Raw genomic sequence first — 14179 nt, forward strand, 5'->3', positions numbered from 1 at the left:
TAGACCTTAGTGGTCCCCTAATACCATATCTGAGGTCTCTTTCCCAATATTCAGCATTGGTGCAGAATAACAGCCACTAGAGCCAGTCCCACATTGAGCTTTTCTTAGTATGCGCTATTTCTGAATCTGTAGCTTTTTGAGGAAGAGAGAGGGCGGGTAAGGTGGAGGCCAGGGGGGCCAAATTCTCTGGGCCGGCAAAGCAGAGAAAAGGGAGGTAACCTTGCCTGTTATGACCTCATAAGGAGCAAGATTTCAGATAGGCCCATCGGAGCTTTCATTTTCTCAAAGGCAAAGCAGGATACCCAGGGCTTGGTTTACGCCTATCGCCATTTCCAACCACTGGGAGACCATAGGCAGGCCAGGGGAACGCATAGTAATGTTAAAAAACCTCGTAAAGTGAAATGTTCATGCCATGGGACCTTTAACTGAAGCATTGAGAACTTTGTAGGTGTACAGACAGTTTATTAAGAAGATAGATTATAAAGACATTACCGTTTGTGTGTACAGGCAGACGCCATCTTTGGAAATCAGTCATGACCAGTCGAACCACGAACGCTGTGCTTGAACTATGTTACTGGTTACTGGTTGCACGGCGTTTGTGGTTTGACTGGTTCCTCCATGCCCTGACTACTAGCAGTATAAGGTAATCAGTGGTTTGCGCTGGCTTGTTTCAAGCTAGAGACACAATTGATTAGCATGAAAACATGTACAAATGTGTTATTAACCCCTAGGTTCATTTTGCGGCGGAATTGTCCTTTACAATACTTTTTCTACGTATGTGGAAACTTTTGACTTTGACCACATATGTGCATTTCATGCTTTTGATGCCTCTTTTTTTGGGTTGTATTTCTATCCTCGGTATCGATGGAAGTGTAACTGTGGCTGTGAATTTCTGATCTGTAATGTAGACATGCTATTTTAAGGGTATGTTTGTGTTGAGATTTGAGGTGCTGACCTTCCTGCTGCTGTGCTACAACGCTGCTCTCAGCTACATGACCTCCACCTCCCTACAGTCCCTCTGCCAGCTCAGCTCCAGGTAACACACACACACACACACACACACACACACACACACACACACACACACACACACACACACACACACACACACACACACACACACACACACAGGTGCTATTTTGCAAGCACTTGCTTATCTGATCCTCTTATAGACTTTGCTACTAGAGAGAGCCAAGATATTTGCTATTTGGCAAAGCGCTGCAATGTACACACATACCAGCTGAGTGATTTTGATAATGTTAATCTGCCAACTGTAGCTGAGTATTGCTCTAATAAGCACAGAGCTTCCCCTAGACAGTTTGCTGTGTGTCAGCTGTGAAAACTATATAGCAGTTCCTCTTGCTTCAAATGCACAGGTGTTGCCTCAGTTTTAGCTTAATCCTCTTTGTTGCAATTTGTATTAACCCTGTTAAAAAAATAATGAACAATTGACAGTTTATGCTTAGAAAATATATATATATGTTGTGGGTAATGTGGTAAACCATTAATAATTAAATGTATTAATAATAAATAAAATGATGTAGCATGCATTGTGTTTGCGAATGTGTGTGCATGTTCATATCCAGCAGTTATTTGCTCATTGTTGGGTTTATCAGCCTCACTGATTCAAGCTCCCCTATTGTGTTTTCATTTGTTGTCGTCCAGGGTGTGTATATGCGGGTACCCACGGCAACAAATTCGGCGCTACAAAGGCATTAGCACACGGCTGACAGTCACGTCAGAGTTCCTGGTTCAGCTCATCACAGGGATACACTACGCTGTGTGAGTGTACACACATGCATGCACAAACAGCCAGACCAACCGGATCAGACTCACTGATCAGCTTTATCTTTTCACGTCTTCCATTTCTCAGTGTTTTCTTAAAATCTGCTCCATGTGTCTGATCTCTATGACAGTATTTGATTTGTTCTTATTATGTTTTGGGCTATGCCAATCATTAAGCCGGCTCACTTTGCATTTTGAGTATGATTGATCACATCCATGTTTACAAGGTTGCAGTCTTCTTCCCTGTCTCAGCTGGTGCATTGCTGCAAATCTTGTTAGTACCACCTGTTGGTCAGTGGAATAGTAGGACTGTATATCTCACTCAGAAAAACAATGCATTGTGCTACTATGTCTAAAATTCCACAGGGGGGCCTTTGGCCTCTATCTGAGACTCATGAGTTGTGTGTATTTACATGTTGTTTATGTGGTTGTGTCTTTGTATAGGTGTAATGGGGAGATTGAACTGGGATCTAAAGCATTGGATGACGTTCTGTATCGGGCACAGCTAGAGTTGTTCCCTGAAGCCTTGTTGGTAGGTGCAATCCTGTTTTCCTTCTTTTAATAGCAGCGAGAGAGAGCGAGAGAGAGAAAGATAGAGAGAGAGATTTGGATGCACATGCTTTCCTGTGGTTTTGATTCATGCACAGCACGCTATGCTGTATTGTGTTGGTCTCTGTTGTGTGTCAGAGACTGCAAGCAGAATGTAATCCCACTAGATTATTTACATGCTTTCCACTCTGCTCTGTTAAGTTATAATCCTTAAGGCCCAGGCAGTTTGAACCTAAGATAGCTGTATTACTACCCAAATCAAGGTGTACTCCAATGAAACGCAACCTTTGGATTCACATGAGTTAGAATGGCGTTGGGTTTAAAATGTTTTTTTTTTTTGTGTGGAAGGGTTTACATCTTAGTGTTTAGTCCAGTGTGTTTATTTCAGTGTTTTCTTGTTGCAGTAGAACACATCTGAGGCCTGTACTACAAAGCCAGATTTGGCGTTATTGAGGTAACTTCAGGTTCAACCCAGGGTTTTTTATGTATCACAGTGGTGGATCACTTGTTACCAGGTTAAATTGTGGTAACTAATGCTGAATACCTAACCACCGCCTTCTGACCAATCAATACTCAGTTGATAACGGTGTCACCGTTCCTAGAAGATCTGCTGGTGCACGGAGACATTTACAGACCGACAACCAAATGAACATTCCCTGATGGGTATCTTTATGAAATATATAGATTTTAAGTGGAGGGAATTACGTATAGACTATTTGTGTTTTTTCGTTGATAAAAGCGCTGATCATTTAAATGGGAGTCTGATGGGTTTGATGATTGTGATTTTGCCCTTAAATTAATACATATAAAAACATAATCAAATGTTGGCTGAGTGAGTTTAGCCCACAGGATTTAATATAGGTCGGCTTCTTGGGCTGTGTGTTGCCAATGCGCGCAATTGAATTATATTTTAATAATTTTTATTTGCTCTCAGATTGCTTCCCACTGCAAATGAAATAACATGCCAAAGCAACCAATCTTTATTGAAAGGACAAGTATAATTATGGTCAGATCTTGTGCCTGATTGAGGAAGTGATATTGATAAGCGGTATGATTTACACATTTACAAAGTCATCTTTTTTGCCAGCTTTCCTTCGTGGGTTAGGAAACAGCAACTGTATAGAGTTTTGCTTGTAAAACTGTGTCTGTGTTCTTCATATTTATGTAGAATTATAGTTTGCTCTTCTGATGTAAATTATGCAGTTCTGGTAGATGTTTGTGATTGGTCATGCTGTGCAAACACTGCCTCTTTTTTGTGAATGTGCTCGTCACTGGATTGGGAAACCTTGGGTTGATTGAACTAGTTCATAACCACCGCTGTGACACAGCTTATACAGGACCACAACCGGGTAACTGAAAGAAATCCAAGGCATGTTGATCTTGATTCGTAGTACAGGCCTCAGGTGGCTGCTATCTTGGTGATGTGTCCCTCATGAGACCGGTGTGTTGTAGCCTCACTGACAAAAGACATATTGTATTGTGATTATGATGCCATCTACCTCATGTTACGTATTTAATTGTTACATGATCATTAGTGCAAGTGCCACTAATAATGGTGCCACTGAGAGAAGAGGTTGTTATAGAAAGACTTGTGAAATAGGGTTATATGGAATACAAAGCCTATTGTTTTTCTCATATCACTCACCACGTGGTCTGTGCAACTCAGTCAGTTTTAGCTAAGCTCCTAGGTTTATCCCTTTGTAGTAATCTGGTATAAAATGTGTTATTTTTCAGATGTTATTGGTTTGGTTACATGATCTGGACTTCAGTCTTACTTAACTCCTAAAAACGTCCTCTGGTGTCATTAGAGGACAAAAATGTTCTCCTGAGATTATTAATATTTTCCACTTTCACTGAGTTAAATCTTTTAACCCTCATCAGTCCTGATCATAACTACCAAATATTCATTCATTTTCAGAATGTTAACCCTTTGAGTGACAAATTGTTTATATAATGCCACAAAAAATTATTATTTTGTGTATTAAAAATGTGGGGAAGGAGAATTTTCGTTTTTTTCACAGTCTGGGGTATGTCAATGATTAGTAACAACATTGATTTTAATGCATTTTTATTTTTTGTGTAGTGTCAGATGAAAAAAAAACACTCCCTATACTATAAACTACTATAAAGATATTATATAAATATTATTTTCCACTTTCACTAAGTTAAATCTTTAACCTGCATCAGTTTAACCTGATCATAACTAGCAAATATGTTTTTATTTTCATAATTTTAACCCATTAAATGTCACTTTTTGATATAATGCCATTATGTTTTTAAATTTAAAAATAAAAAACACAAAAAATGAATTAGTTTCTACATGATTAATGCCATGGGGGATTTCCAGTCCAATATCACAGTCTGGGATATGTCAATGATTGGCATCGATTTTTGATTTATATTTTTTTTATTTTTGAAGTATTATCACCTGTTAACTTACCATGTCAAAAATTGCTTTATTGTGTTAGCCCTGTTACCTTTCAAGGTTTTTCTAACCTTCTCATTATTATTTCCCTTCAAAGTTTTTACTTTTTTTTTTTTTACCCTATACTCCCTACCAAGACAAGTAGTAGAATGGAGAGACAAAACTAACCACAAAAAAGTCACCACAGGTAACATTGAATACCAGTAAAACATGTTGGGCCAGTTGCTAAACTGTCAGTAAGCCAGTTTAGTTCCTCACTGGCTTAGTGCCACTGGGCAATCCTGTGAACCTCTTGCATCACGTGTGCCTCTCCTTGGCCTTAGGTGGGTAATGCCATCAAGTCGTCACTGCACGGCGCTGCACTGAAGAGCAACAACAAGGAGGGTGCACGGAGTATCCAGGTGGAGATCACACCCACCTCCTCCAGGATCTCCCGAAATGCTGTCACCTCCCTCTCTATCAGGGGACACCGCTGGAAGAGACACGGTAAGATTCATACACAGGGAAGAAAGCATTTGACGCTATGGGGAGAACACTGAAACACAAGAAGAGCTCTCACACACATTTTCTGTAAACATTTTGTAATCCCATATTTTACGGGGTAAAAAAAAAATACAATTGTTCGGTTGTAGAACAACACCAAAGGAGAGAGCAAGAGGTTTAGATCTCTTCATTGTTCACTCACCCTCCCATGTTATGTCATACAGTCACTGTGTACATAAGTGTTGTTGTAGTCTTCATCAGTCCATAAGCTCGTAGAGCACCCTTCCTCACCTTGCTGCTGTAGCTAGTGCTGTGTCCCTCCCTCCTTTTTTCAGAATCTTCTCATTCAAACCCAGGACTTTCTGTCCAAACTGTTAGTTGTCTTGTAAACCAAATTTGGCAGATAGGAGAAAACAGGAAACCACAGAGTAGGTAGTGTATTTATAGTATAATACAGATGAGTTGTAGTGTGTACACTTTATTTGAACACATTGTGTTTTGTGTAGCTTCAGCTTTGTTCCAAAGAAAATGGATCATATTTAAATGGCCATAGAACAAATGAGACATTGTGGTTTAGAATAAAGAGAGAGCTGCTGTCTTTTCTGTACAGAAAAGGCAGGTAAATTACAGCCTTCAGCTAGTTTAATGAGTAGTTCTCCTCTTGAGCCTAACACCCCTTTTTTAATGTCATGGATCCTGCTCATTGGTGCCCGTATCAGAGCTGCTTGTTCAGGCTTTTGTTATGAGCGGATGATAGAGGAAAATACTATAAAATATTAATTAATGTGTACTGGTGAGTGGGAACTCGGTATGACATGCAATTCCTTTTAAATTACTTGTTCATATCATTCATCTCCATATTGCATGTACTTAGATGTGTACCATGTGTTATGTTCTGATCACTATGATTTTATCTTTTTATTTTTCTGCCATTACATTGATTACCTTTTGTTTGGTCATGTGTGCCTGGTCTTTTTGTTTTTCATGTATGTATGTATGCATGATACGTGTCTTTCTGTCCACCTGTGTCTGTTGTATTGTTACGTATTGTCCTGCTACCCTCCATGCTCACCCATCCACCAGAGTCCCAGGAGGTGAGTGTAGACAGTGAGGCTGCAGTGGGGGGCGTGGCCATTCCCGAGATCAGTGTGACAGGTGTGAGCGGCGAGCGAATGGCCAACGGAGACTCCCTGCGGCCGCGCCCTGATGGCCGCGCTCAGCCCGACTGCGACCCGTTGGGCGCCACATCCGAGGTCAGCCTGGATCCTCGAGGTCATGACTCCGGCACGCGGGGTCAGGAGGTCAGGAGGCAGAAGTCTGTGAGGCGAATGGTGGAGAATGAGGGTTCTGGGTCAGCCTCCACAGGGAGGAGCCAGTACTAAATTCCTGCCCCTCCTTCCCCATGCCCCACTCCTGGGGTAACCTAGGTAACCGTGTGTGGAGGCGTGGTCTGAAAAGCTGCATGATTACTTCCCACTTTACCTTTTACTCTGGTCTCCACCATCCTCACTTCGCCTAATTGCACTATTCCTCTCATCTGTCCATCCAACGACATTTACTCTCTCCTTTGTGGCTAAAGCTTCCTCATCAAGATCTCCTGCTGAGATTCCTTCAAATTAAATTAATGATTTAAGATCTAACAGAATAACCAATCAATAACCTAATAAAATGAATAACAATGAAATGTACTCGGCTGAATCACGCAATTAAGATAATGTGACATTTTCTGGTGAGCAAAATGAAGTGGATCCTAGCAGCAGAACACCAGTTAAACCTAACAAATGAAACAGTTTTAAAAGTAGTTGTATGAGCATTTGTCAGTAAATATGACCCACATACTGTATACTATAAAATTGCAAACTTTTCTGCTAGCTGTATTTTGTTAAATAAGTCACTCTAAAGCCTGGGGTTAGGTCACTGATAACAAAAAGGCCTGATAACCTTGAATCAAAGCACAGATATTTTCTCTGTTAGCTGTGCAAGTACCAGGAGATTGTGCTCCTACAATGTTGTTTAGGAGGCTAACTCCTGGATTTTTGTGGGAGAGATCCTTTGGGAAGAGATCCTTTTGGGTATCTTTGAGCACGCCTTGACACATTACTCCTGGGTTGTACCTGGATATAGATTACTTTGTTCTGGTTGCTAGCTAGCAGCTGAGGAAAGATATTCAGGTCTTTAGTTATTTGAAGCGAAAGCTGCTCAAAATCCGGACTTAAATCTGATGAAAAACCAGTTTTGAACAGGCTAAATGATGATCATGAAAGATGTTAATAGGACCTGCCTATCTGTCTGATTACCAGCTTTTTTCAGGTGTTCTGTTCAAAGTGATAGCATCAAATTAAAAGTGTCTATTTGTGCATATGCGGGTGGTTGACCACTCACACAGTTGTGGATGCATGCATTTAGGGTTTACTTATTATTAGTGCCTTGCTGTTTGCTTTCCTCTACTCTCCCTTTGTGGTCTTCCCTAGGCGAAGGCGCCACCTGCTGGACATTGATAGAGCTCTTCTGTCATGCAGCCCTATATATTTTACCCCACATGAAAAACATTGCATACATTATATATTGTTTTGAAACCATCTTAATCATAGTAATTTTGATTGGATCAGATGGGCTGGGTGACAGATGAGGTGGTTATTTTTTCAACTACATGCTCCTGTTTTTCATTTCAGTGCTTGTTTTGTCACCCTCTCACTTTCTGTCTCATAGACGCAGTGGATCTGGGTTCCCCGGATGAGCTAATGGATATTTCGGAGGTGGATGAAGGGGTATGGCCAGGTGGGTTTGGGCCTGACACAACCCCACCCACCATTACTATTAGCAACAGCGTTACCACGTTGAACCTAGGGGCCAAGGCCATGAAGAAGTGTTGGCTGGGTGGGCGCACCAGCAAGGACAAGGAGGCGGGCCCACTAACAACGGGCCGGGCTGCCAGCGAGAATGCAGAGCTGTCTGGCAAGCGACTGACGCTAACATCCAGCCAATCAGTGCCCAAGGCAGGAGCTCTCACCAGCCTGACGCGCACTGCCAGCGCCGTCTTCTCCCGCTCATTCGAGCAAGTGGCCAGCGGCAATGCCCCCCCCTCCAGCAACCACACCGCTTCTGAAGTTGGCCGCTATTCATGCAGCCTGCAGGAGGATGGGCAGGGGTACTTAAGTCCGGTGCCAAACCACACGCAGCGTTCTCCCAGCTTCAGCGTGCACCTTGGCACTGACCTTTGAACCCGTTATGACTCCGGACTACATGAACCCCTTGCCTCTGAACCTGTGACCCTATACCTGTGACTTGGAACTTAAAGCCATGCCAACTTCAACGGATCACAAACTCCTGAAGAAACACTCCCGTCTCCTGCTGGTTTCCTCGTCACTCCATTTGAACGTCTTTGATTCTCTGTGCTGTAAAGCAACCTGCTGCACTGCTCCTTTCTTCTGGGACCGATAGATGCGGCATGTCAGGGATATCACTTCCATCTTCACTTATGTTTAGTAGTGCAATGTTGCCGTGAAGATGTGCCAGGTCAAAACTGCACTCCGTCACAGAGCTGCCTGTCTGTAAATGGGCGCACTTAAAACTTATTACAAAAAAACTGTGGAAAAGTATTTTATTCGGCATTTGTTGCCCTGCATGGCTTTTCCATACATCCATCCTGACCTTGCCCAGGTTTGTCAGAGGGTAGATATTGAGTATGTCCGTGAGCATGCCTGAGTGTGTGTACTGTACGTGTGTATGTACAATTGTTTTTAGAATAAACGCTGCTGATTGATACAATGAACAAGGTATGATTCTCCAAGTTGAAACAAATGTTGGTACTACTTTAAAAAATCCCTTCTCATAGCAATACAAATCTCTCCTATTCAGTGTTTTCTATCTTTTGGGACAACTGCACAAAAACTCCTTTCATTCACACTTCTTTTGTCAACAGTAATCTGTGCCGTTTTTGAAAGAAAATCTGCATTCTTCTCTAAAACATCAGAAAAAGGACCACTAACAAATCAACCAGTATGATTAAATATAAAGTGGGTGTTTTTGTTAACAATCGCACAGTATTGTTGTCAGTATGGAGAAGCAATATTTATATCCTTCCCTCTTGCTCCTTTCTGAATTGCTGTTTGTTCGATGGCAAAAAATAAATCTCCAACTTCTGACAAATGATGATTTCGATTTTGGGGACGATGTGTGTATGATTTTTAAGTATGGTATTTTGCACTTGAAAGAGCAAACAAGTTGTTATCAACTTTGATATTTTCGTATAATAAGCAAGAGAGGTTGACTCGTGGTATTTTCCTGTTAGAGAGATGTGCTTTTTTTTGCTCCATATGGATTTCTACCACACAGACATGAGATTATGTACTAGCACAGAGGTAAAATAATCTGATACCCTGACTAAAGCTGTTAAAGCTCGACCCAAACTGTAACTTAAACTATTCCTGTGTGTTCTGCTGTGGGAAGGTATGTGAGGACAACAAGGCTTCTTTACTCTTTTTTTGATCCACCCACTATTCCAGCTGTTTGTAGTTGTTTGGTGATGTGTTTACTGTGTCCCTCCTTGTTATTTACATCATCATCATCCCCACTACCACCATGTCACACAACATGGTATTCTCTTGTACCAAAAAAGGAATTTAACCACCCATCTGCTTCATTTGAGGTCCTAAATCAAGCTGCCCCACCCTCAAGCAAAAGTGTGTTCTGTTGTCTGTGTACTAGAGCTGTCGAGTGTTCATAGCTTGGTGGGACAATAACAATCATCGTGTTTCAGTATGTGGGTTTACAGAATGTCAATGGGTAAGCTCTTGTTCTACATCATACTGTTGTACTAAAGTTGTTTTTTGGCTTTTCTATGTCTGAAGATAACTTACTGCTACAACTTCTTGGAATAAAGTGTTTCTATATTTCACTTGTGTGCACAGTTATATTTTTCTGTCTCTACTGGATTCTGATTTTGTTTCTATAAAGGCATTAGTATGTTAATTAGTAAGCAACTAGACAGCTGTTTAACACTATTGCTAGAGAAAGATGTTTTCTTTAGTATAGTTAAAATCAATGAGTGAGAAACCCTTTCAGATATTCAGTTCTAAAGTGAACACCAACATATTCTTAAAGGTCCCATGAAAATGTCACTTTATGAGGTTTTTAAACATTGATATGCGTTCCCCCGGCCTGCCTATGGTCCCCCAGTGGCTGGAAATGGCAATAGGTGTGAACTGATCCCTGGGTATCCTGCTCTGCCTTTGAGAAAATGAAAGCTCAGATGAGCCAATCTGGAATCTTGCCCCTTATGACCTCATAAGAGGAACAGTTACCTCTACTGTCTCTGCTTTGCCCAGAGAATTTGGCCCACCCATGAGAGAGAGACATTATGGCTTTCAAACGGCTTTCAAACTTTTTTATGGCTTTCAAACGAGCAAAGTGGCAGTTGGTCAAGGCCACACCCCCACCTACAGACTCAGAAATGGCACGTCCTAAAAAAAGCTCATCATGGCTGTATTTCTGCACCAAAGCTGGATTTGGAGAAAGAGACTTCAGATATGGTATTAGGGGACCAGTAAGATATATATAAAGAGCACTATGTCATGGGACCTTTAAGTGAAAATATGCTCTAATATTAAAGTACCAATGTCATAGAATGCTCCTCAGTTGTTTTGTCCAAAAGAACTATATGGATAAATATAATTTCAAATTCGGAGGCTTTTGGTGACTGAGTATTAGCTTTGTCAAATTCATTATGTGACCTGTAGCAGACATGTACCCCTGACTGCAGACCCGTAGTTGGCAGTAATGTGAGGTCTATCCACAAGATGGCGACCTTTGACAGGTGACGATGTCGGTTAACAGCCAGGACTAACACGTCACTTCCTTTTCCCTGTCCTTGGTTTGTTGCAGCATCGTCGCTGTTCGGGAGAAACACATGGCTAAACTGAGCAAAGAGACCAAACTGCGGCTGCAGCAGCTGTTCCAGTGCGGCCAGTTTGTCATCAGATGGGGTTTTATCCCAACTGTGCTGTACCTCGGTCAGTATCCGAAAAGGAGCAGGGGGAATACGGCGGGCTTGTGAGATATGCCTCGCTAACGTTAGCAAATTAGCTTAGCACACTAGCATTCACCTAGGATAGGTTGCTAACGTTAGTAACGTTACACTTTAAATGACCTGTTCTACACTCTGAAGAAGTAATATAATGTATGTAAGGCAATGCATGTGTTGTGAATTAAACCCAACAGCGCGTGTGTGTGTGTGTGCGTGCGTGTGCGTGCGTGTGCGTGCGTGCGTGTGTGTGTGTGTGTGTGTGTGTAAAAAGCGAAAGTCATATGATTAGGTGGTTGAACTGCGAAGTCAATGCAGGGAATCCAAACGCATTGGAAGAAACTGTCCATGGTCTCCTCGTGAAAGCCAGCTGTGGCACCACTGGCTAGCTAACTGGTGATCATTTGTTATAACGTTTTTTTTCCCGAAAAGAATACTAGCAGACATGTTACTATCTTCTCTGTGATAAATTAAGGACTGTGTGTAAGCTCCCATTTGGATCCAAAAATGTCTAAACTATTAACCTTTAATTACTGGTGCAATAAGTCCTGGGTAAAGTTAGTTTAAAAAGGTTCCTCTCAGAAGTCCAAGACATGCCTGTTTTCAAGTATTTTGTTTTCAAATGTATTTGGGGTGCTAAAAATACCTGGTTGTGGTATATGGACAAAGATGTGGAAGTTAAGGTTTTTGGATGGGTGACCTCACAGCTGATGGAGTTGCCCTCTATGAAGGAATATTCTCTGACTTCAGCATACCGGAATCGTCAACGCTAATGTCATACTTTCTCCCCTCTCGTTCTTCTTTGTTACTCCCTTAAATTATTTTTTAGTTAATTCATATCTCTCTTGCAATTTATTTAATTTCTTAAGGGCAGAAATTGCACTATTGCCTCTAAATTGTTTCTGTTTAGAGTATATGTATATATTAGTGTGTGTATGTATGTATGTATATATATATATATATATATATATATATATATATATATATATATATATATATATATATATATATATATATATATATGGTTGTTTTGTATGTGTAAGTGCATTGTGAGCAACAATGTTCCAAAGTAAAATTCCTCATATGTGGCCTCATACCTGGCAAATAAAGCTGATTCTGAAATGTTTTATAAGGTAATTTATTGCACTTGTTTTACCATCATCTGAATAACACTACATATATGGGGAAATCATAATCTAATAGTCGGTTTTTAAACCTCTGCTCTGGCCAATGGGAATTCTCCTTTTCTTTCTTGATATTTTACAAAATAAAGATAACATGGTGATAGGCTTGGTTTGAGTTGACAAAAGAGAGGTCTGGGGGAAAAAAAAGGTATTCTATTATTCTCTCGTCTTTTTCATAAGAATCAGTTGCGTAAAAGGAAATTCATATAGTTTCTGTGTGTAAGGCCTTTTCACTCTATTTCCAAAAAAAAAAAGATGGATGTCAGCACGCTCTGATGCAATGGTGCTGTTTAATTTAACATGAGTGAATCTGCTGACCAACTACTGACTCATCAGGTCATCCAGTGGTGAACAGATCATTTAAATGTATTAATTGTTCAATGTATTTCATTTCAAGCTATTTGCCATACTGTATAGTTTATGTGCCATTTGATTTTCTGTAATTCTTGCAGCAGGTAGCCATAATCATTTATTTTGGATGAGCTAGATTGTTTTTGCTGTGTGACACTATTCTAAAATATGCTTAAATTCTTCTTTACGGCTTTTATTTACAGGTTTCAAACGAGGAGCAGATCCAGGAATGCCTGAACCCACAGTCTTGAGGTAAGGACAGATTGGTCTGACATATGTTTTCAGAAGAAGCAAACCAAATGGTGTAAAATGTAACATAAGTGAATTTTCAAAACTTGGCAGCACAGGAACGGATTTTCCTTTTAGTCGTTTAGCTGGCCAAACTGTCAACTAGTTGTGTACAAGTTGTTTTAATAACTGACAGCAAAGTAAAATCTGTAGTTCTACGTGTTGTGGTGTATGGATTAAGATTGTGGAAACTGAACAATTAAAAACGTAATGACATTTTTTGTCATTTTTAGTTTACATAGAATTACAAGACGTTTCATAGACATTTCCAAATGTCTCTCTTCACCCAAAGTCTAATGCACAAAACTACATTTAAAAAAAATAAAGCCATAGAAAACGATGACTGGATTGTACACATTGTACAATCCAGTCATCATCCCTCACCTCCGTAACCTATGGTTATGGCTGGACATACAACTACAGCCTGTCTTGTAATAATATCTACAAGTCATGAACAAATATTTATATTATATCTTATATCTTAAAATAATCCTCAGTTTCTCTTCTTTCTATGTAGCTCCGGTTTTGCACCACATCTCTTTAAGTTATTGAGGTTAATGTCTTTGAATACTCTCCATATTGACAGAATCGCACATTTGGCTTGTAATAAATAAATCAACTAGTTTACTTTTTCATCTTTTTACTCCCAATGATTACTGATAATGATAGAAAGAAGTTAAATTCCTCTTTCTCTAAACCTTTTGAGCTTTGGACACCTTGTAAACCCTGAGCATCCATTTAATCGAGATGCTATTTTCAGCTGCAGTAAGCATGCAGTAAGGTGAATTTAATACTTTTTACTATTGGTAGCTGGAAATGAAATGACATGATGACAAACCTTTCAGTGATGGTACGTCAGCACTCTTTAAGTGAACTGTGGAATATCAGTAGTCTAGTTGAATCTTTATTTTTTTTAATTTTGTGTAGTTTGCTATGGGGCTAAGGAGTGTCTCCACACAACCGGTCCCCTCACCTCATCGAGACCATGCGGCCCTCCTGTCATTGGAAATCCAGGAAATGGACACTATTTTTCCCTTCCCACCAGAAATCCTACTGTCCAATGTCTGAGAAGTATTGGTATGTGTGGCCATA

General features: G+C 40.4%; 2 protein-coding genes across 7 annotated transcripts in view; both read left to right on the forward strand.

Annotated features, from left to right (window-relative positions):
• Positions 1 to 14179, forward strand: part of hycc1 (hyccin PI4KA lipid kinase complex subunit 1) — a 24297-nt gene that overhangs the window by 9767 nt on the left and 351 nt on the right. For 3 of the 6 annotated variants that reach the window (XM_032535127.1, XM_032535128.1, XM_032535129.1), the window contains exons 7-11: positions 941 to 1036; positions 1666 to 1782; positions 2230 to 2317; positions 5083 to 5245; positions 7952 to 10139. In XM_032535127.1, the coding sequence (XP_032391018.1) occupies positions 941 to 1036; positions 1666 to 1782; positions 2230 to 2317; positions 5083 to 5245; positions 7952 to 8463 (976 nt within the window). In that variant the 3' untranslated portion in view covers positions 8464 to 10139. Of the gene's footprint in view, positions 1 to 940; positions 1037 to 1665; positions 1783 to 2229; positions 2318 to 5082; positions 5246 to 6325; positions 6670 to 7951; positions 10140 to 13510; positions 13518 to 14179 lie in introns of those variants that run through there. The other 3 variants (XM_032535130.1, XM_032535131.1, XM_032535132.1) reach the window with 3 other exon arrangements.
• On the forward strand, positions 11026 to 13055 carry tomm7 (translocase of outer mitochondrial membrane 7 homolog (yeast)). The gene is made up of 2 exons (XM_032535188.1): positions 11026 to 11253; positions 13003 to 13055. The coding sequence occupies exons 1-2, from the start codon at positions 11151 to 11153 to the stop codon at positions 13053 to 13055; spliced, it is 156 nt and encodes a 51-aa protein (XP_032391079.1). The 5' UTR covers positions 11026 to 11150.

Source organism: Etheostoma spectabile, chromosome 14 (genome assembly GCF_008692095.1).
Source record: "Etheostoma spectabile isolate EspeVRDwgs_2016 chromosome 14, UIUC_Espe_1.0, whole genome shotgun sequence".
NCBI lineage: Eukaryota > Metazoa > Chordata > Actinopteri > Perciformes > Percidae > Etheostoma > Etheostoma spectabile.